This window comes from Globicephala melas, chromosome X, assembly GCF_963455315.2.
Source record: "Globicephala melas chromosome X, mGloMel1.2, whole genome shotgun sequence".
Lineage (NCBI taxonomy): Eukaryota > Metazoa > Chordata > Mammalia > Artiodactyla > Delphinidae > Globicephala > Globicephala melas.
Window position 1 is genome coordinate 107,975,347 of NC_083335.1, and position 23,173 is coordinate 107,998,519.

A 23,173-nucleotide genomic window follows, 5' to 3' on the forward strand; every position below is an offset into this window, starting at 1 on the left:
ACAGTGAAGCCCAAAATGGACAAGACTGTGGCTCTCAGAAAATTTACCACAGGGGGAAGGGGGAAGGGAGGGGAGCAAGCATAATGAGAAAAACAAGTAAGCAAGTATACAAATGAGATAATTTCAGATGGTTATAAGTACCACAGAGGACACTAATAGGGTAACAGGATAGAGGGGGACTGGAGATGGGAGTAGAGAACTATTTTTAATAAAGGCGTTCTCAGGCTTCCCTGGTAGCGCAGCAGTTAATAATCCACCTCCCAATGCAGGGGACACGGGTTCGAGCCCTGGTCCAGGAAGATCCCACATGCTGCTGAGCAACTGAGCCCGTGTGCCACAACTACTGAGCCTGCGCTCTAGAGCCCGCAAGCCACAACTACTGAAGCCACCCCAACGAGAAGCCCGCGCGCCACAATGAAGAGTAGCCCCCGCTCACCGCAACTAGAGAAAGCCCGCGCGCAGCAACGAAGACCCAACGCAGCCAAAAATAAATAAAAATAAATAAATTTCTTTAAAAATTATTAAATAAAGGTGTTCTCTGATCTTTCTGTATCAGTGAAATAAATTTGAATTTATTCACAGATAGCTCACCTTTCTAATGGCCTATTCAGGCCTCTAGAGCAGCATTGTCTGACAGAAATATTATCTGAGCCAAATACATAATTGTTAATTTCCTTGTAGCTATATTTGAATAACTAAAATAAAACAGGTGAGATTATGTTTAATAATATATTTTATTTAACCTAATGTACCTTAAAAATATCATCATTTCCATAGGTAATTAATGAAATAAATCATCAATTTACTAGTGAGATATTTTACATGTTTTCTAAATGAAGTCTCTGAAATTTGGTGTGCCTTTTACACTTACAGCACATCTCAATTCCAGCTAGCCATATTTCAAGTGCTCGAAAGCCACATGTGGCTAGTGGCTACGGTATTGAACAGTGTAGCTCTAGAGTCTTTTATTTATTTATTTATTTTGGCTGCACCTCGTGGCTTGTGGGATCTTAGTTCCCAGACCAGGGATCGAACCCAGTGCCAAGTCCTAACCACTGGACTGCCAGGGAATTCCCTCTAGAGTCTTGATTACAGTACCTATTGAAATATTTTGTGATGTGCAGATTTTTAATTTCCACATGGTAGTCTTGGGAGCCTCATTAACTTCTGCATCCTCCTATGCTTAACACAATACCTCTTGCTGGATGTGAATGAGGAAGTCTAAATTCTTATTGCTATTGGCAACAATCTTATGACCAAGCAGACTTAGAAAGCATGAGACAGTGGATGTCAGAGTAGAGACAAAGAAAGAAATGTGATCCTTAATGGGATGGTTCAGCTGCTAGATCAACCCTTACCTGAAGTCCACATGATTACTAGATATTTTGGTTACACGAGCCAACAAATCTTCTTTATTGTTTAGGCCAGTCTGAGTTGATGTTTCTGTTACTTGTGACTAAAAGCAATTGGTGCCAGGAAAAAAGTAAAAGCTCAGAAAATAGTCCTGTGTTCACGGACTAATACAATCAAAATGCTGTGTATTTCAATCTATTTGAAGCGAGCACATTTCCCCCAAATTAAAGAGCATATAACTCAGAATGAATGTAATGAAAAGATCTGGTTCTTATCAAGCGTACCCAACTTATGTCTAGTATTAACCACTACAGAAGTTTTAAAAGCTACATTAAAGCCACAGGGGGAAAGATCGGATCATAAAATAAAAAGATTGGAACAGGGAGGAGTCAAAAAGTAAGACAAGGACATGCACTGGGGGTAGAAATGGATACACAAGAAGAAAACCTAAAATGTTGCATGTCAGAACTACCAGAACACAAGCTTTTACACATGGTGGCCGTTCTCATGGCCTCTTTACTTCCTTAAGCTATTTAGAAAGAGGTCTTGTCCTAAAGCTAAATGCACATTTTTCACAGAGCCTTCAGGAAGAAATTCATTTCTGTATTTGAAGTGAGTGTCTCCTAACAGGAAATGACTAAACTTTTTAAAATTGGACTTCTTTCCCCTTCCTCACATTTCACGCACCCACACTCCCATCCTACCCATGCTCAAATGGGGTACTGCAATTAGGAAAAATGGGAACAACAACAACAAAATTTCATTTCACATTCTAGAAGCCTGCGATAACAGGCCCAAATCTTTACCCAGCACCCCTCTGTGCACACAGGACCGATAACGGCGCATGTACAAACTGGCAATTTGCTGCTTCCTGTACGGCCACGTGGTCAGAAAAACAGGAGTCTGCTCTGAGTGGGCGCACTCAGTCCATATAGCAGATTCAGTGAGACTTACAGGGGCTGAGTTTTCACCAGGAATAAAAAGCACACCACGGTGGCTGGCTGCTCCTTAGCACTTCCTCACCACATCCCTGTTTTGTTTTTTCTAGTCTGACATCATTTGTTTCAAAGAGCTTAATGATGTCAAGGCTCAATCTGGTACATCATTATACCATGTTCACTGTATGAGGAAAATGACACAATTCACTATGTCTTCAACGATCTGAACTTTCTAATTATCAAATGACTTTACAGGAGCCGAACTGAAGTTTTCAGCTTTTTAATATCTGTAAAAGACGATTTGACTAGGATCACTAATAGGGAAAACAAGATTACAGGGGGGTTATTTAATTATGAGAATCATTTAAATCTCAGCCAGCAGGTATTTACAAATAAATAACCAATCTGTGAATCACGATCATCTTTCTCTGCCCATTAATGCATAGACCCTACTTCATCTTATTGTTCTGCTGGTGCTGTCTGTGCTTAAACATAATAATATACTGCATTTCTTTATAAACTATTGGCAAAGATCGCTATTCCATAATAGAGATGAGCTGGCCCTACCCTGAGTCATCTGTCTTCTGTTTGACACAAGTGTTCTATCTCACTCATTGCCTCATGTTTCATAAATGCTCATTTGCAAAATTTTCATCTGTTCATTCATAAGCAGTGCATGCTGTGTCATCCTCATGGCCACTTGAAAACAAATTTGGGAGGTTTTGTAGGAGGGAAATTTTAAGACATTCAAACACATGACTACATTCAGCCTTTTTTAAAAAAAAACAAATTCTAATTCTTGGAGAGAACAAGAAATAATTTTATTTGCCAAGTAGAAATCTGAGTCTTATATGCCATTTAAAGAAAACATTCATGAAGCCAGGTTGCTGACTTCAATAGAGGGCAATTTTTCATCAGCCAGGTCTGTCAAATCCATTTTATTTCACAAATTGGACAGCCGTTTCTGTGTGTTCTCTATCAGCCATAGGAAAATGGTATTCTTTTGATTGGTCATATTGCGTTTTATTTTTGGATGTTCTCTCTTTTTTATCAAGGGTGAGGAAAAATATCTAGACTGTATTCAATATTTTTGAAAGCACATGATATTTACAGAGGATAAGACCAGAATAAAATGTAAAGCATTTGACAGACACTACTTCGTGAGCCTTAGAACTATCTTTGAGACAAAATGGAGGAGCAAAGGACAGATATTAATTGAGGGCCTGCTACGTGCCAGGAACTAGACTGGGTAATTTATATAGGTCATGTCCTTTAGTCCTCACAAATCCTATGAAATGGGTATTCTCATCTCCATTTGAAAGGTAAAAAAGCTGAGCTAGGTAAGCTAAGTAATTGACCAAAAGTGACACAGAGGAGAAACGAAAGGGAACCAGGATTCAAATCCAACTCTGTGGCATCAAAACTCAGGCTCTGAGTGGCTTACAGTGAGGAAAAAATTTGGAAACCACCTAAATGGCAACACATGAATTGATGAAACAAACTGTAGTATATCCACACAAAGCAGTCACGGCAGATGATGGTACAGATCTATTTTTATTGACCTGAAAACATGTTAACGTGTCAAGTAAAAATGACAGATTATAAAAATAGAATACATGATCCCTTGTGAGATATATATATAATTTTATATGTATATTTGCATTTAAAAAGTTATCACCAGGTATTGGGATCTGAAGTATGTTTCTCCTCGTTAGTCATTTATAGCTGATCTACAATGAGCTTGCATCACCTGGATGGTTAGACAGATAAGTAGACAGACTGAGAGAAACACAGATACATAGATAGATATAGAATAAAGACATACAGATAGAATTTAAAGACTAGTGTTTAATCCTTGGACTCACTTTTCCTCCCTTCCATCTTTCACTCTTCCCAGTCCCCCACCTCTATTTCCTGGGATCACTTCCCAAAACAAACAACTTGCATGCTAAATAAATAAATAAATGTCTGGTGTTTAAAAACTAACATTGTTAGCACCTCTGATATTTGAAAAGCTCTATTTATACACTTTAAGAATACCTAATTATCTGCAACATACTTGCAGAGTTCAGAAAGATATGTATCTATAAATCTGTGTATCAGTATCATCTACACATTTACGTATTTCTAATCTATACATTTATAGATAGAGAGAATGAAAGAATAGTATGATAAAGCCAATACAGTACAGCAAAACAATAACCACCAGGAAATCTGGGTAAAGGGTATATGGGAGTTTTTTGTGCTATTCCTTCAACTTTTAAGTCTGAATTACCTCAAAATTTAAAAGTTTAAAGAAAACATATTTTATATTTCAAGCACATACATCTGGAACAAGATGATACTAATTTAAAAAGAGACCCTACTCCACCATTTGCTCTCCTTCTTGGCACTTGTAGCAAGAGCCCTATGACTGATTTTTTAATTCATCCTTTACAGTGCTTGTCACAAAATAACTTGAGATTTATTTGTCTGTGTCTTTCCCAGAGCGTAGAAATATATGGGGAGCCTCCCATTTTGTTTCACAAGGCCAGCACAATCTTGATAACAGAATTTAACAAACCTAGCACACAAAAATCCATGGACCAATATGAATCATAAATACAGACACAAATATAACAAAATACTAGCTTACTCAATTCTTAAGCAATGTCTTAAAATAATAAACCATTCATAAGCAGGATTTATTTCAAGATTATAAGGTTAATTTAGCACGAGAAAATCTAGAGAAGTTAAAAGAGTTACTCCATGTGAGTCTCTTGATAAACAGTGAAGAGATTTTTCCTGAGCAATACCTTTTTGCAAACTAGGAATAACAGAACACAATAAAAAAGGTTAGAAAAAAAGAAAAAATATATTGGGGGGAGTGCTAGAGGCATTACCACCCAAGTTAGGAATAAGAAAATTATACCAGGCTTCTCTGGTGGCACAGTGGTTAAGAGTCTGCCTGCCAATGCAGGGGACCTGGGTTCGAGCCCTGGTCCGGGAAGATCCCACATGCTGCGGAGCAGCTAAGCCTGTGTGCCACAACTACCGAGCCTGCGCTCTAGAGCCCGCGAGCCACAACTACTGAGCCCACGTGCCACAGCTACTGAAGCCTGTGCGCCTAGAGCCCATGCTCTGCAACAAGAGAAGTCACTGAAATGAGAAGCCCGTGCACCGAAACAAAGAGTAGCCCCTGCACTCACTGCAACTAGAGAAAGCCTGCACACAGCAATGAAGACCCAATGCAGCCAAAAATAAATAAATAAAATAAATTTATTTTTTTAAAAAAAGAAAATTATACCCATTATCACTGCTATAATTCAACATTATTCTGAGAACCTAGTCGATATAGCAAAAGGAAAGGGAGAGACAAAAATTACAATTATTTCTTAATTTTATGATTACCTATCAAAAAATCCCCCAAACCCACCAAATAGCTATCAATTAATAAAATAGTTCTACCTAGATCCAATATAGATATATCAAAGCTTTACAACAGGCATCAGGAGTTGGCAAACTTTTTCCATTAAGGTCAGAGAGTAAATATTTTAGGTTTTGCAGGTTATATGGGCTTTATGGGTCATATGGTCTCTATATGCAAGTACTCAACTCTGCCTTTGTGGTGCAAAAGCAGCCATTGATAATGCATAAATGAATGGATGTGGCTGTCTTTCAAAAAAACTTTATTTACAAAAACAGGCAGTGGGCTGGATTTGGCCCACGGGCCACAGTTTGCTGACCCCTACTTTATACCACACAAAAAAAATGGGTGATTACGAAAAGTAACCATTTAAAACAGCAAGAAAATATATGAATACCTAAAAATAACTTTCTAAAGGGTGATTCTGATGTATGCAACAAAAATGAAACGGTGAATACTCTTTCAACACAACAATTTCATATCTGGGAATTTATCCTAAGGATACATTTAGATAAGGCCATAAAGATGTGTAAACTTAGGTATTATTATAGTGTTATTTATAATAAGGAAAGATATCTACTGACATAATCCATGTCTATGAGGAATACATTATGTGTTACAGCAGGTGACAGAGCAGCATGCGTAATATCAGCTATCTTTTATTTTTTTTAATATATGGCTGTGCATATGAGATTATGCATACGTACCCACACATGGAGAAAAACACCTGGAAAGCTATATATACCCAATTGCTTTATTAGCAGTTATTTCTAGGGGTGGATTTATGTGTGACTTTCTTTTTACTCTTTGCATGTTATTTGTGCTCCTTTTTACTTTCACGACTGAGCCTGGAAATAAATTTTTTTCATTTTTCAAAGTAGAAAAAAAAAACTTGTGCTGCTCTGAACAATTTACTCTTACTTCTATGAATTTTAGCCCATATACCATGTCCTCCTCAAACAAAGCCCACCGATACTGATTTTAGTTTTTACAATAAGACATTCCCAGAAATTCTTTAAATTATTATAACTGCTTCATGCCCTGAAGACAGAAATCTTTGGGCTATACCTAATATAAAAGGATCATCTATCTGGAAATATTGACTTTTTTTTATCCTTCAGTGATATTTCTCCAATTGTGTGTGTGTACATGTGCACACATGCACACATCTCTCTGTCTAGGAAGAAAAGAAGCCAGAGAAGGGAAACAGGAAACAGGCAAGAATGGTAGGTAAAGGACCGACACGAGTTAATATCCTGCAGGAAAATAAGTCTCAGTAAATTCATTCTTCAAGGTCCTATTTACAGTTCCACAGAACAGGAATCTCACCTGTTGGGTTATGGAAAAACTCTGACATTCTTGCAAATTCTCATTTATAACTTATGAAGATTAAGTTTCAGCCTTCTAGTAGAAAATGTAAGTCCATATGATTTATATCTAGTTGTGAAATTTAAGCACATTTTTCCTTACAGTGACAATAGGTATCTAATTATTTTGCCAATGGTTTCAGATGTTGTAACATACATATAAGTTGATACGTATTTAATTTTCATTAAAATTAATGAACTTAATTCTTAAAATCTTGAGGAAAAGGATATGGAGAAGATAGAAAAATGATGATTCTCAAAAATTTTCAGAAATTCTTTCAGGTGTGTTACTGAATGCAAGTTATATGGCATAACTCAGTTATAAGAAAGCGAAAAAAATATATACTATTTTTGCCTTCTCAAAACACTCACCTTACCTGGCCTTGAAATCTCTGTACTTGCGTTCTGAAGTGGTTTTCTCCAACAACTCAGCATAAAAATTAGACCAATTGTGAGCAGAAGATGCTCTAGCAAAAGATATTTCCAACTTTTGAAGAGTATGTGTGCATGCACGCATATATGAGTATGTGTGTGTGAGCTTGTCATTGCTTGAGAGGCCATGGGGAAAGGACAGTCTCCCCAGAGCCAACTTAGAAGTTAACAGGAACAACATGACAAACACAAGGTCATCCAGAGTTCCCAAAAGTGATGCCAAAAGACAATGAAGTGTTAAGTACATTTTGTAAACCATGAAAATCCAGGACACAGTGAGCAAGTGATGAAGTTTGCTCTGAACATAACAGATGAATAAGTATACCAATATAACATGATTTTCATTAAGTATTCCTTTGCTCCCAACCTCAATCAAAGGCTATTTATCCTTCAGCAGCAGAACTTACTATTATCAAATGTGAATATAATGAACTACACTAGGCTTGCACTGAGATCTGAAAGATTAAAATTCCACAACTTTCCTTTCAATCTTCCACTTTAAAAAATCCTGGAAGTGAATTTAGTATAGTTAAAGAGTGAGCAGTCATGCCGCAAATCCAAAGCTATGTTTTTCTTGTCAAATACTGCTCTCTGTAAAGCACATCACCAAACCCCAGTAGAAACTTACCCTTCAACTTGAGGTCGACATTACGTCTCAGCCAAGGATAAATCCCATAGCTTGGCATATCTTCAGGAATTGGATTACTGTTTATCCAGCCATCACAAGCAAACCGGAAGAAATTATCACAGGGGTCCACAGACAGATTTACTTTACTCAAGATGGAAGCAGCTATTTAAAAAGAAAATCATAGGATTAATGACAAGCACTGAACATTGTGTACTGCTCTCTTCCAAATTAAACAATGATTTCATATCAACCAGTTCCCAAGCCTTGGCTTTTACACTTCCCCTCAAATGAAGCCCTGAATCAACTTCGCTATATTAAACTATTACATCCAGAGCGAGTGGATAAAAGTTTTAGTCATATTATAGTTACTGGCTTTTGCAGGAGCACCCCTAACATCTGTGGGACCTGGGATAGGAATATAAATGGAGTACGAGGTAAACTGTTTGCCAGGACACGCGTGGCATTCCCTTCCATTCCTTTCACCCTTCTGCAAGGTGACTTTGCCACTCTTGCCACCAGGATCTATTTCCCCTGCCATGAATCTGGGCTGGCCTTGTGACTTGCTTTGACCAACAGAAAGTGGCAGAGTAACTTTTCATGAGTTTCAAAACTAGGCCTTAAGAGGCCTTTCACCTTCCACGTTAAATCCCTTTGGAGCCCTGAGACTGCCCTTTGAAGAATCTCCTGGAGGAGGTAAGGCCACGCGAAGAAGAACCAAGCCACCGCCAACCGCCAGATGTGTGACTGAAACTATCATGGACCTTCCAGGCCAGGCGACCCTCCAACTGAATGCAGCTGTATGAATGAGCCTAGGCAGTCTCAGCAGAGGAACCCCACCAAACCCAAGGCATCATAAGAAATATTAAATCACTCTTGTTTCAGGCCTTTAAGGTTTGGGGTGGTCTATTCCACAACAAAGGCTAACTGAAACAGAAGCCCACATGTAATACCTAAATGTTGACAATATCTATTTACAATACACCTTTATAAAGACCTGGAGAGCCAGGTATGGATCCTTGAGCCCCTTGACATTCAGGGCAGCTCTCAGAGGACTGAAGCCCTGGAAGAGATCCAAACAGGCCCTAAAAGGAGGCTTGGGGCCATCTTGCAGGGAATTCTGGGTTGAGGAGGGGAGAGGCATGGCCAGAGCAGAGCAAAGTGTAACATTCTAAATGAGGGGCCCAGGGCAGGGGCCCCTCTTGCCCAGGTCTAGGGGCAGAACTGGGTATTTGTATGAGTTAACAGAAAGACACGATAGACTGATCTGCCATCTTTTCCTCTTTCTTAAGGCCACACCCGATTATATATGGAAGATAGTCAATCGGTAGGAAGTTCGTTCATACTTAAATATGTATCCATGAGCTTTAAAAAAACGTCTTTCGTTACAAAATGAGAAGGTCTCAAAATTCCTAATATTGAACTCCAACTCCCTTCCAACTGCTGGCTACCACTCTAGCATAAAGATATGCACCAAATGATTTTTTTTTTTTTTAAAGGCGGCCAATATTTTAATGACCTGGGAAAGACGACAGCCTGGGTGATTTTCATAATTAATTACTGCCAGAATACATTTATGTTTGAAGTAATGAAAACTCAATGAGTTTTCAGCTAAACTTGAATGACTTGCCAAAAAAATATAATCTGCCTAAATTTAGATGCGCACATTACAGTTTGGTCATGTGTGTGGTTCCTCCAGGTTTAAAAGTAAGGCTACACATTTCTCTAGCCTACACTTTTTTGTTTAATTTATTTTATTGAAGTATAGTTGATTTACAATATTGCATTAATTTCTGCTGTACAGTAAAGTGATTCAATTCTAGCCTACACTTTCTATGAAAATTTCAAACAGCTTTTTGTCTTTGATGAAGTTAATAATATACAAACAACTTAATCTCTATAGAACTTCAAAATCCCCATCACGCTCAATCCTTCCACATCCAAAAAGAAAAAAATTGGTTTAGAATCTAAGGTTGATAAATTTTAAATTTACTTAATATTTTCATCTTTCAGAATTAATTAGGTTGCCTCCAATTACAATTTTACTTACTGTTACTATTTTATCATTAATATTTAATATGCAAATTTGCTAGGACACATAAAATCTTCATTTTAGTTTATATTTGTGGCTATCCTGGTTGTGCAGCCACAGAATGAATCTGCTATGGAACACCTCAGGAACACGGATCATACAAGTTTCAGTCCCACACAATATTCAGAGTCACACAGAGGAACCCTCACACACATTTTTATTCACATAAGCACGTTGTTTTCTGGCCACCTTCCCAAGCCTCCCCCTGCCCCCAACCCTCAAATGTATCCCATCTCCTCAGTATTCTTGCAGGAACCTAAACTGCAAGATCAGCTCTGACCTCAGCCCTGGTATAACGTGGGGGAATACATCACTCACACTGAATTTGGAACTGAGCCCACTACGTGGAAAAACTCCAGCTTCAGCCTCTCAATTCAGCACTCACAATGCACAGCTGGGCACAGGGCTGCACTTTCTGCAAGGGAACTGTGACTTCAAATTGCAAGCGACCACAGCTGTCAAGACACCAAAACTCCTCTCCCCCTACTCAGCTCCATGGAGAAAAACCACAGAGTCTTGTTTTAATAAAAGAAATATGATAATGAAGGAAATCTGTAAAAGGCCAAGCTATGTATTCCCTCAAGTCATTGCATATAAGGTAAATTGTTATTCAATCTCCAGCTAGTGTTTATCTAGTAGAAGTGAAGACACCACTCCTTATACCACCCTGACTTTTTAAGTTTAATCAGGGTTGGGGGGGAGGGGGTAACAATAAAATCACTAATATTGAGCATTTCCTCTGTGCCAGGAACTATGCTAAGCCCTTTTCAGGCAGTATAGCCTCATCACAGACTCTGGAGCCAGACCACCTGGTTTTGAATGCCAACAACCCCATGCAATAACTATGTAACCTTAGGCAGGTTACTTAGCCTCTCTGTATCTTAGTTTCCTCATCTGTATAAAATGGGATAATAATAGCACCACATAGGATTTTCATGAGAATTAAATGAGAAAATATGTGTAAAGTGCTTAGAACAGTGTCAGGCACATAGCCAAATAAATACAGCTGCCAGATAAAATACACAATGCCTAGTGAAATTTGCATTTCAGATAAATGACTACTCTTATAGCGTAAGTACTACCAAATATTGCACGGGACATACTCGTAGCAAAAACAAAATTGTCGTATATCTGCAATTCAAATTTAACTGAGCATCCTGAATGAATGCATGTAGCTAAATCTGGCAACCATACATACAAATCTGCTATTACAATTCCACAAACACTCGAAACTCTTGAGGCCAGATGTTTCAGAGCTCATAGATTCTAGAAAACTAATGCAACGCCTAAACCACAGATTATATAATACCTCCAGCAATGTCTGGAGCAGCACTCCTGCAGCAAGCACATTAATAATTCTATAGGGAATAAATGCATATTCTCTTAAGTGGGATGAACAAAGTCTAAAACAGCCTCACATGAGTTAAGATCCAGTTTTGCCGTCACAAGAACTGAGCTCGGGTCCAGTCTTGCCAACTGAGCATTACAACGCTCTCTAGGTACAGGGTAAAGGATATGGCACTGTGGACCTGGATTACTAGTACTACCACCAACATTATTTTCTTCTAGTTTCACAACCAGTATGACAAAAGTTCTTATTCCCATTTTACAGATGGTGAAACTGAGCTTAGGATAGTTTATGTATTTAGCCCATATCACATGGCCTGTACTTGGCCAGATAGATCATGCCTCACACTCATCAACCTCTCTGGCCTTATCCACTATCATTAGCACGCCCTTTCCTTGTTTCCTCGTTTCTTTGTATTCTTCCTCCACCTCTTATTCTGAAAGAGGGATTAGGATAGATGGAAGTAGAAGAGAAAAGGAAAGTCAAGAAGAGAAGCCATCTCGGAAAAGACTGGCACCTTCTCGCAAAAAGTCCAGAACGTCGCTCTCCCAAACTTCATCCTGCCAGCACACAGCGGCGCCCACGCAGCGCACAGCGGCACCCACGCAGCACGCACGCGGCGCCCACGCAGCACGCACGCGGCGCCCACGCACCGCCCACTGGGGCCCACGCAGCACGCACGCGGCGCCCACGCACCGCACAGCGGCGCCCACGCAGCACGCACGCGGCGCCCACGCACCAAACAGCGGGGCCCACGCAGCACGCACGCGGCGCCCACGCAGCACGCACGCGGCGCCCACCCACCGCACAGCGGCGCCCGCGCAGCACGCACGCAGCGCCCACGCAGCACGCACGGGGCGCCCACGCACCACACAGCGGCGCCCACGTTACAGTGAAGAGGACTGTATCCCTGGTGAGCCTTTTGCTCCAGAAACAGCGGAAGTATCTTTTTAAATATTAGAAAGCCAGTCGCCAAGGTGAAAACTAAAAAGAGGGCAGCAAGGGAAAACACTAGCTGGCAGGAGACGACATAATCAATGTCATTCTTCAAGCTTTACTTTTGCATTATTATGATTCGTAATAAAGAGACAAAACTCATGAAATAAGTGGCCCTCCGTACGAAAAGTTGACTTAGGGTTTCAATTTGAGTTTGAGTTCAAAATTTTTAATTTTACACATCTGCAAAAACTGTTCCACAGAGGAAGCACAAGGTGATGACGTGATGTCTAAAACCTGTCCTCTGATAGTCCCACCTGGTGCCCCACCTGACTCCAGGTCACCCTTGCTCCACTGGAGAAATCCCTAGGTCAGCTGCTCCGCTGGGAGCAGGAAAGGACCTGGGAATTCCCACATCTTTCTCATCCGTTCTGGGACGAGATCAAAAAGCTGAAACAGTTGTCTAGTCCCTAGACTCTAGTAGGTCTAATGTTATGAAAAAAGAGCAAGACAGGACCAAGGTCCAAGAGAGTTTCCTGGCATGGCCTCTGGCACACAGGCACAGATGGAGAGGAGCCACACATGAACTTGAAGCCCAGCCCTGCTGCTAACTCAGGATGTGACCCAGAGCAAGTTATTTAGCACCTAGAAGCCTACATTTCCTCATGTGCAATTGGGCCGGGTGATAGCACCAACTTCATGGGGTTCTTATGAAGATTTTTATGAGATGGCACTTGTAAGTCACTTAACATACTGCCCGGTTTAAAACATATATATAGATAGATAGATAGATAGATCACTTAAGAATGGGACAAGGGACTTCCCTGGTGGCACAGTGGTTGAGATTCTGCACTCCCAATGCAGGGGGCCCAGGTTCGATCCCTGGTCAGGGAACTAGATCCCACATGCATGCTGCAACTAAGGAGCCCACGTGCTGCAACTAAAGACCCAGCACAGCCCAGTAAATAAATATTTTTTTAAAAAAGAACTCTAAGAGAATAGACTGGTGGTTGCCAATGGGTAGGAGGGTGGGAGAGGGTAGGAATGCAAGTTTGGGATTAGCAGGTGCAAACTGGTACATATGGAATGGATGGACAACAAGGTCCTACTGTATAGCACAGAGAACTATATTCAATATTCTGTGATAAACCATAATACAAAAGAATAGGAAAAATAATGTATATATGTATAACTGAGTCACTTTGCTGTACAGCAGTAATTAACACAACATTGTAATTCAACTATACTTCAGTAAAAAAATAAATTTAGAAAAAAGAACTCTAATAACACAACTGTCTAACCTAGTACCTTTGTATAAGGCCTCAGAGTTTAAAAGCCCTTTCACCTAAGTCTTTTCCATCTCAATAAATGCCACCACCCAAACACCGCCAAAAATCTAAGTATCACTTTGATTCTCTGAATTTTCTTGCAGCCCACATCCAATCCTTTAGCAAGCTCTTTATCTCCTAAACCCTCTTGTCTCCCTTCCCATGTCTTGAATTCAAGACAGCATCACTTCTCACCTGGCTTGCCGAAATAACCACCTGCCTTAGCGACCTTCTTCCATTCTTGCCCTCTACAGTCTCTCCTCTGCCCCAAAAGGCTCCCCAGAGTCGAGCTCTCCACACAGAGATCTTTCTGAAGGCTAATAAGATCTTGTGTCTCTCTGAAATCCCTCCAGAGGCTTCTGAGCACACTTAGGAAAACCTCAAACTTGCTGGCACCTGGGTTCCCCACTGACCCTGATCACCTGCATCCTGCCCCTTACCCAGAGGCTCTTCCCATTCCTCAAGTCCCCCAAGCTCTTTCCTCTACGGGACCTTTGCCCCAGCTGTTCCCCCCACCTGGAAAGCCCTTTCCTCCATCTTCACACAGCACTCCCTTCTCATTATTCAAAGGGCCCCTTCAATGTCATTTCCTCAGACTTTGCAATCTAGCCATCCTGTCACTTGCCACCACATTATTCTATTTTTTTAAATTTTCTGCATAACATGTACCACCAGCTGATATTTTTCTTGTCCATTAATTGCCTTGGGTGTTTGTTGTCTTTCTTCCCTTACCTGGTCATTCGGCCTCACTGCTATATTCCTAGAACCTAACTCAGTGCCTGGAGTGCAATAAATATTTGGTGCAATAATTCATTAATCTCTTCTCTTAAGGCCAAGAGGAAAGTGAAAGGACCATGTGCTTAACTTATCCCATCACTTTCCCCTTGGAAAACGCACACCAGTGTCCCTGGCCACTTAAAAATGGGAGTGGGGCTGGGATCCAGGTCCTGCAACTCTAGGCCCTAACACTGGTTTATGGAGGGCAAAACTGATAGATGTTGCAAAACTGAGGCAACTTTAACCGCTCGTCTTCACTTTGCGGTACCCACTGATACACAGCCTGTCACCTCAAGAAAAATTTGACTTGTAACGTGAAATAGAAGGACCCAAAGAGATTCCAGGTGACAGTGGAAGTATCGGTTTACAGAGGGTCCCTGCTTAGACGCAGACAGGCCAGACCCACTGACCAGAAGATACAGAAAGACTACTTGAGATAAATGGGAATCTGTATCCAGCTAAGGGGATATGAAGGTCAAGGTCTCCAGGTCTTAAGAGAGGCCATTCAGCCTTCCACACCCCTTCCTGATTTCCTTTATAATGATTTGGAATACTGCACAGCTGTTTCATTGCAAGGAAAAAGAAAACAGGAAACCTACATTCCACAACTTCACACCAAGTCTTGAAAGAAAACTTAAAATTTCATCAGAATTGCAATTCATACCTGGTAAACCTCAAGCAAACAAAATACTAAAAATACCGCCTGTTTTCTCTTCCACTCACCAAGGTACCATAATCATAACTTGACACAGGATGGAAAACTGACTTACCAGCTTCGATGCATTCTGGCTTCAGGCAGTACTCCGGCTTAGCTTGGAGGCTTAAGAAACCTTGACTCACTGAGAAAACAGACCAAAATAAAGAAATGACTGGCTTGCAGCAGACCACCACCAAGTAACCCACCGTCAGGCACGTATGCGAGACATTTGCTGTCAGTTCATCCTTCCCTGTGTTCACACCGAATTCAAAACTCCACCTGGCTCAGTGTCACAGAACCAGACTCTGGTCACTAGCTAAGTAACCTTGGTGAGACTCTTGGCTGCTCTCAAACTTGGTTCTCTTGAACATAAGACAAGTGGGCACAAGCAGACCAGTGCTTCTTAGAATGGGGGCCCCAGGGCAAGGGCAGCACAGCAACATCACCTGGGAGCTAATTAGAAATGCAAATGACCAAGCCACACCCAGACCTTCAGACTCAGAAACTCTTTGGGCGGGGCCCAGCTATCTGCGGTTTAACAAGGCCTCCAGGTGATTCTGATGCAGGCTCAAGTTTGAGAACCACTGGGTTAAATGATCTCTAAAGTCTCTTCTATCTCTGATTATCTGTGGTTTAAGTCTCATAATTTCACTTTTTGTTTACACCTACATTCTCATTTTAGTGATGGGAAAATTGAAACTTACAGACTGTGTCATTTGGACCAAATCCAGAGTGGAAGGAAAAAGCTAGCATAGGTGGCATTTAAAGTTCTGCGTCTTATCTAAACCACCCATACAGACACGGCCCATCAAAGGGGGAAGAGTAAAAATATATCCTATATAACTCAGTCATCTATCAACAGAGTCATTATCTGCCTGCCCTGTACCCCACACACCCTCCTCCCATCAGGCCCAGCCAGACAGATGCATCTACCAGACAGATGCAGCTTGGTGGACCAAGCTTCCAACTACTTCCACCAAAACAAAACCAAACAAAAACCCTGTAAGACAGAAGTAGCTTTTCACCAATGGCTTAATTTCCCCCATCTGCCTGGTAACTTCATCTAAATGGATTTCTGCAGAAGTATAGAACGGTGCCCTATTTGTAAACTTCAGGTAGCACCTGGGCATTAGCAGATGTGAGTTTAGACTTTGAAAATATTTGTGGTAGCCAAGGAAATTGTGGAGAATTCATTATTGCTGTACTCTGTGAGCAGAAATAAGGAATCATTTGGAAATGTGACACTCATCCTCCAGAGAGTCTTTTTACCTGTGTTACATTAGAGATTCAAGAAAGCTGTCTATGGAGCAAACATCTCAGGCCTATTTTTTTGTTGTTTTTTGTTTGTTTGTTTTGCGGTACGCGGGCCTCTCACCGCTGTGGCCTCTCCCATTGCGGAGCACAGGCTCCGGACGCGCAGCCTCAGTGGCCATGGCTCACGGGCCCAGCCGCTCCGTGGCATGTGGGATCTTCCCGGACCGGGGCACGAACCCGCGTCCCCTGCATCGAGCAGGCGGACTCCCAACCACTGCGCCACCAGGGAAGCCCTCTCAGGCCTATTTTTAAGAAAAGAAGTATCTTGTCGTAAAGTTATATTTTTGATTTCTTTAGAAAGCAAAAAAAATGTAAAAAAAATATATGTGGAACATAAAGATTAGTATGGAATATTTCAGTATGCCTTGGTGGTAGAACCATGGAGTAAATTTTCCCTTCAGTCTACTTCTATATGGTTACCAAATGTTCTTTAAGGAGCATGTGTCTTCTTTTTCAGTGGAAAAACAAACTTTATTGTAAATAATAATATTTTATGATTGTGGACAATACCTTCTTGATACTAGCCTTGTTTTATTTTAGAAAAAAGATAATAAAATAGTTAAAGACATTCCTTTCAAGATACAAACTTCCAGTTATAAAATAAATAGGTCATGGGGATGTAACATACAGCCTGGTGACTATGGTTAGTAATACTCCGTTGTATATTTCGAAGTTGATAAGAGAGTAGATCTTAAAAGTTCTCATCACAAGAAAAAAATACGTAACTGTGAGGTGATAGATGTTAACTAGACTTATCATGGTGATCATTTCTCAATATATACAAGTATTGAATCATTATGTTGTACACCTGAAACCAATATAATAATGTTATATGTAAATTATATCTCATTTTTTAAAGTTTTAAGGAGTTATTTCTTTCATGGAAAATAATTATTGACCGAAAACCTCTAAGGAAGCAAAACTAAAATCAAATATCTTTACCTGATGATGAGTAAAAGAAAAGTTTAAGTTAAATTAATTAGGTCACAGACAAACCCAGTCTCTGAAGGAAGAGCATCATTTCCATGGGGGGGGTTATCTTAAGACCCTGTAAATTAAGAGGGGTCAACAAGCCCAGACAATGTGAAGGTTTAAGTGAATAAAACAGCGACAACAAAAAATTATTTCTAATACAAAAAATGAAAATGTTACTTTTTGCTGGTTAGGGGCTTTTTAAAAAACTTAAAGAGCGCTTTGGTTTCTCATTTTAGATTAGTCTATAAGCAGCAGAAATGACTTCAGAATGCAGTGACATCATCCACATGAGCATGAGAATGACCATAAAGTGGGGGTCAGCAAACTATGTCCTGTGGGCCAAGTCCAGTCCCCTGCCTCTTTCTGAATGGTCTGTGAGCTAAGAATGTTTTTTACATTTTTTAATGGTTGGAAAAAATCATAAGAAGAATATTTCGTGGCATGTGAAAATGATCCGAAATTTAAATTTCAATGTCCAGAAATCAAGTTGTACTGGAATACAGCCATGCCCATTTGTGTACATATTGTTTATGGTTGCTTTCGTGCTACAACATAGTCGGGTAGCCACAACAGAGACAGCACATGGCCCAGAAAGCTGAAAAAATTGTACATATCAAATTTATATAATGTTATAAACCAATGTTACCTGAATAAAAAATAAATCTAAAAGAAAAAAATGAAATACAATCAAATAAACTGGGTATAGGCATATAAGGCCTTAAACCCTAGGGCTCTAAGTTTGCTGAAACCACCCCAAGGCCAGTGGCTATCACTCTTACTGTATAAAGACTAAGGTTTTAAAAAAGAGATTACCCCAGAGCCTAAAATACAAATAAGAGGGAAGGAGGAAGGCCAGAAATTGCAGACATGTGACTGAACTTGTATAGGCAGAAAAATATACCACAAAGTTTACCCGGAAGTGCCTTGAAGAGAAGACGACCTTAACCAAAATACTGTCATAAAGAGCACTGTCTGGCAGGTCCCAGGAGATTTTCAGACAAGGACTTTGCTAGGTGCAGGGTGGGGGTGGGTGGCAGAGCCTGTGGAACTAGGCAGTGAAAAGGGGAGGAGGGAAGGAAGGGAGTCAGAAATAGTGCAGAGACATTTGACAAAAATATCATTTATGTTTTCACTTGAGAGTGTGCATTTATTTAAAAGCAAATGTCTCTGAATGTATTCATCCGAAAGGACATGGTCACCTGAAGCAATACTTCTCAAACTTTAATTTGCAAATGAATCACCTGGGGATCTTGTGAAAATGCAGATTCTGAATCAGTAGGTCTGGGGTGGAGTTCAGGCTCCCAAGGGATGCTATAACGCTGCTGGTCCACAGACCGCACTGAGTAGTGAAGGCTGAGGGAGGCCACACCCTTACTCTCTAACACCATTACAGCTTCTCTAAAGATTCTAAGTGAGAGAGAGCCGTGTTATTGGGCACATTGGAAAGTTATTTTTTCTATCTTAGGCAGGCCTCCTTACCCATAATAGCATCGCCTGGCTTGATGAATTTTACTGTGTTCTAAAAACTTCAGAGCTGATCCCAAAGAATCATCTTCTCTCAAGGAACAAAGATTTGGAATTCCCCAGTGGCCTAGTGGTTAGGACTCCACACTTTCACAGCAGAGGGCCTGGGTTCGATCCTTGGTCAGGGAACTAAGATCAGTGTGCCCCCCCCCCAAAAAAAAAAAGATTTGCTGCCATCAAGAACATTCTGATAATATGCTACAGCCTCAGAGTGTAATCATGAGAGGAATTTCAAAAAAGCTTCAAGCAGCAGTAACGGCATTAAAAAGAGCACGTATTTTTACCTAAACAATAATCATTTGGATTTTCAAGTTTGGGAATGTTTGCAGAACACAAATAGTCTCACTTTGTAGTCACTTCCCACATAGTACATACTCCCTTGACATGCCCGTATCATTTTTCCTCCAGTTTTGAATTTCAGGATAGGACACTTGCCTAAACCGCAAGCGCCGAGAAATCTCACACCAGTTTTCGAGAGCCTCAATTTCAGTCGCAGGAGTAGGAGGTTCAGCTGTACCAGAAAGCAATAAACCCATCTAATTTCCTAAATCTTCAGCCACAGAAAACATGGAAAGATGGTTTGCTCGTTTTAGCAGAGTTTTCAACCACACAACCCTAACTCTTTTAAAGTTTAATTACTGGTTTTCCCCTGCCAAGATAAACATGGCCTCCTGCATCCTGCATATGCCAAGGTATGTTCCCAGGCTTGCTACATTTCAAACTGCACCTAGACTCTCCTAAATATAGGGCTTGGTCCTACATAACTTTCAGGCTAATGAAATACTGTTTCATACTTGAGCCGTATGAAACAAATACAAAGGCAAAGAGTCAAAGATTCAAAATGCCTAAAATTTTAGAACATTCCTCTCCCCTTTCTATTTTGTTCTGTCTCATAAGAATATGCTTTTAACATCACCCTCTGGGTACATCATTCTCACCAAAAGTCATTAAAATCAATGAATCACAATACCTTCCAAATCTTAGGAGGAAAACCTCTATTTCCTTCATATTAGTTTTTAAATCTAAGAGAAAGGCAGAGTTAAATTTTTTATTCCACCAGAGTCACTGGGTTAGAAAGGAATTGAAGAATATCATTAACGGTGCATTTTTAAAGACTGATTTGCACTTTGTGAGTTAAATTTCATGATTCATTCAGGCAAACACCGACAAAAATCAAATGGAAAGAAATTCCAACATGGTTTGATCACAATGTAAAGTCTTTCCTCACATAATAAATCAAAGTATCTGACTATGAATTCATAAACACTCATTTTGCTGAATGTAATGCATAAAAAATGTTTGCCCGATGCAAACAAATCCTCTAGCCACTCGAATTCACTTTATACCCACTTCACATTCTGGACTATGCATTTGGTACTTGGGAGTTTTTATTTATTTACCCTCCTAAAGAAAAAGCTTCCTTTCATTTGCATATTTAATAGAAAGTAAGGATGCACCACCTACTAACACAAGCAAACAGCCCTCCACCTGCATCCTGACCAGGTTTGCCAGAATACAGCACAAGGAAGCCACTGCACTAGCCGAGTTCCACTTACCTAGAAAGAGGACCGTGCCCAGCACCAGGGTGCCACCAACGAACAGGGCCAGGGCGATTCGAGTGCCTCTGTTGGTCGTCTTCCCACTCTCCACGCTGCTCCCTGTCTCTGCATCCATTGGGAGAGATGTAAGGGCCAGGCAAGAAGAAAGTCGCTTTTTGTGGCTTGGTGGCTGGTCTCAAGAGTCTGTTAGGCGTTGACATCCAAGGTTCTCATGCTCTTCTACTAATGGACAGGTTAAAAAAAAGCCCGTCAGGATATGTCCTCTCGCCACCCTTTCTCAAATACTTCTTCACAAATGAAATAAAAGAAACCCAAAAATATTGGTCGCCTTGGCTTTCCCCCTGACCAGACAAAACAAACAGTGGTTGCTTTATCTTGGTGCTCTCCCCCCAGCAAGAGGGTGCTGCCCCTCTCAACCGATCGTTTGGCAGGCTCTTCTCTCAGGCGTTCCGAGTGTATATGTTTTACTATGTTACTGAACAGATGTTTTAGCTATTTAAATGTATAGTCACTTGGGGAGGAAAAAACGATTGTCTTTATCAAAACTGGATTCTTGTCAAACTCCCCCAAACCATGATAAGTTAGGTGGCAAGGATTCTTCCGACCCACTTCAAGATCTCAAAGAATCACATACTTCTTTGGCAATAATCATTCTGCTTGCCTGAACTGTCTTCATCAAAGATATTCTTTCAGTGTGCAAGTCCCTTTTTAAAGCCTTCTAAGAGTTCCTGGGATATCCTGGAGCATTTTATTTTAGGAAGTTTGTGTATGACAGCATGTGCCAAAAATCAGAGTCGTAGCCCAGTGCAGTGCAAAGTAGTAATTAAGACACATACAGAGGCTGATGGTTTGGACTGGAACTTTTTTTAAGGAAGAAGGAAAAGCACTTCCTTTCCGTGGTGCTACGAATTGTACAAAAGGCGAGTAAGTGTTCGAATTAAGCTTATTAGCCAGCACAAAAGATATGGCAAAAGGGTTTTTCCCTGCATGTTTTAATGAAAAGTGCACCCGTGTATTGTGTCCTCCAGCCCCACCATTGGTTAGTACGTTTTCGTGTTTTCATCAAGCCCCGGTCTCGGCAGATTCCCCAGGATGAATTCAGAGGTGATCCGTCTCACTGGAAAGACTGGTTAATGACTGGGTCTTTGATTTCTTGAATTATATTGATACTAACAATTTAAATTATAAAAATCTGCTTTCTTCACGGGGCATCTGATATTTCAGTGTTATTAAAATGATACCGATTTTATGATCCAGTGATATAGATATCATTAATTCACAGCACAATTGCCACCTACCTGTTTTTGTTTTGCTGGAGGTCATAGGACAGTGGGAGTGGAGCTGGAGAATTCAGCTACATCTAGAAACCAGGAGAGCACTTTTCTCATGCAAAACTTCTGCCTTTGGCCGTGGGAGGCATCACACCAGGGCTCAGCAGACACCGAGGAGTCCAATGTAACACGGGCTCACGTTCACAGTCCTGTAACACACCCTACCTTACTTTCCGCTCATTTCATGTTGCCCCCAAACCAGAAAGAATAAGCCTTTGTCCACATTATGACATCATGGTGTGTTCCAATAACACATCCTAGCAGGCCTTTGGCTTCTAGGATGGGATCCTCCCAAGAGTTTTTGGACTTGACTCCATACTACTTCTTAGACTGTGAGCTCCATGAGGTCAGGAATCACATCCATCAAGTTCAGTGCTGCAGGCCATCATCCACAGTTCATGGTCCACAACAGTGAAGGGAGAAATAGGAGCAATGAAATTACACAAGTTAGCCTCAGCCACTTACGCTTAAAAAGCAATTTCAGGAATCTCAGATGCTAGTGTCTGGGGGTCTTTCAGCCTCCTAATTCCTTCTAAATGCTCAGATGATAATGATACTTCACACGGGTAGAGCACTTTCATATCCCATTTTAACCTCATGGTAAACCTATATACTTGCTAGCAAAGGTATTTTTATCTCTGTTTTGCTCCTAAGAAAACTGAGGCCCAAGGACTGGCCTCAGGTGACACAGGAAAAGCAGGAAATGGAATAGCAAGGGGGATCACTGCCATACGCTGTGCACAGGGGAGAGGACATCCACATAAGCATGACACCAGGACCCACTTCTTCCCTCTTTCCTTCTTCAAATCTCCTCACACCTTTCCAGGTCCAGACTAACATGCAGTGGTGATCGTGGGTTGCTGGCTGGAAACCTTGGACTGGCAGTTTCCCCAGAGACGAGGGCAGTTGGGACTTACCCTGAAGCACACCTATCCATCACTTAACCTTGTGAATTTATTTTTGAACACTCAACTGCTAAGTGAAAAGCCTTTAAACCAAAAAATACTTCCATTAGTTGTAACAGGAAAATTAGGATGCATTCCATCCCAGACAAAGATATGCAAGTGCAGATAGAAAAATGTATTACTTGAACAATGAAAATAAGTCTATTTCAAAATGTCAAAAATACAGTATGTTCACCTAATGTAATGAAGGTTTGTTTTAACTCACC

At 40.7% G+C, this 23,173-nt stretch overlaps 1 protein-coding gene across 1 annotated transcript in view; it reads right to left on the bottom strand.

Annotated features, from left to right (window-relative positions):
- PHEX (phosphate regulating endopeptidase X-linked) overlaps window positions 1-20,786 on the bottom strand; it is a 201,450-nt gene extending 180,664 nt beyond the window's left edge. Inside the window, exons 1-3 of the mRNA XM_030843712.2 lie at window positions 20,669-20,786; window positions 15,373-15,441; window positions 8,125-8,286 (exon numbers count right to left, since the gene is read on the bottom strand). Of these exons, the coding sequence (XP_030699572.1) occupies window positions 8,125-8,286; window positions 15,373-15,441; window positions 20,669-20,786 (349 nt within the window). The remainder of the gene's footprint in view (window positions 1-8,124; window positions 8,287-15,372; window positions 15,442-20,668) is intronic.
- Window positions 20,787-23,173: the final 2,387 nt, after the last annotated feature.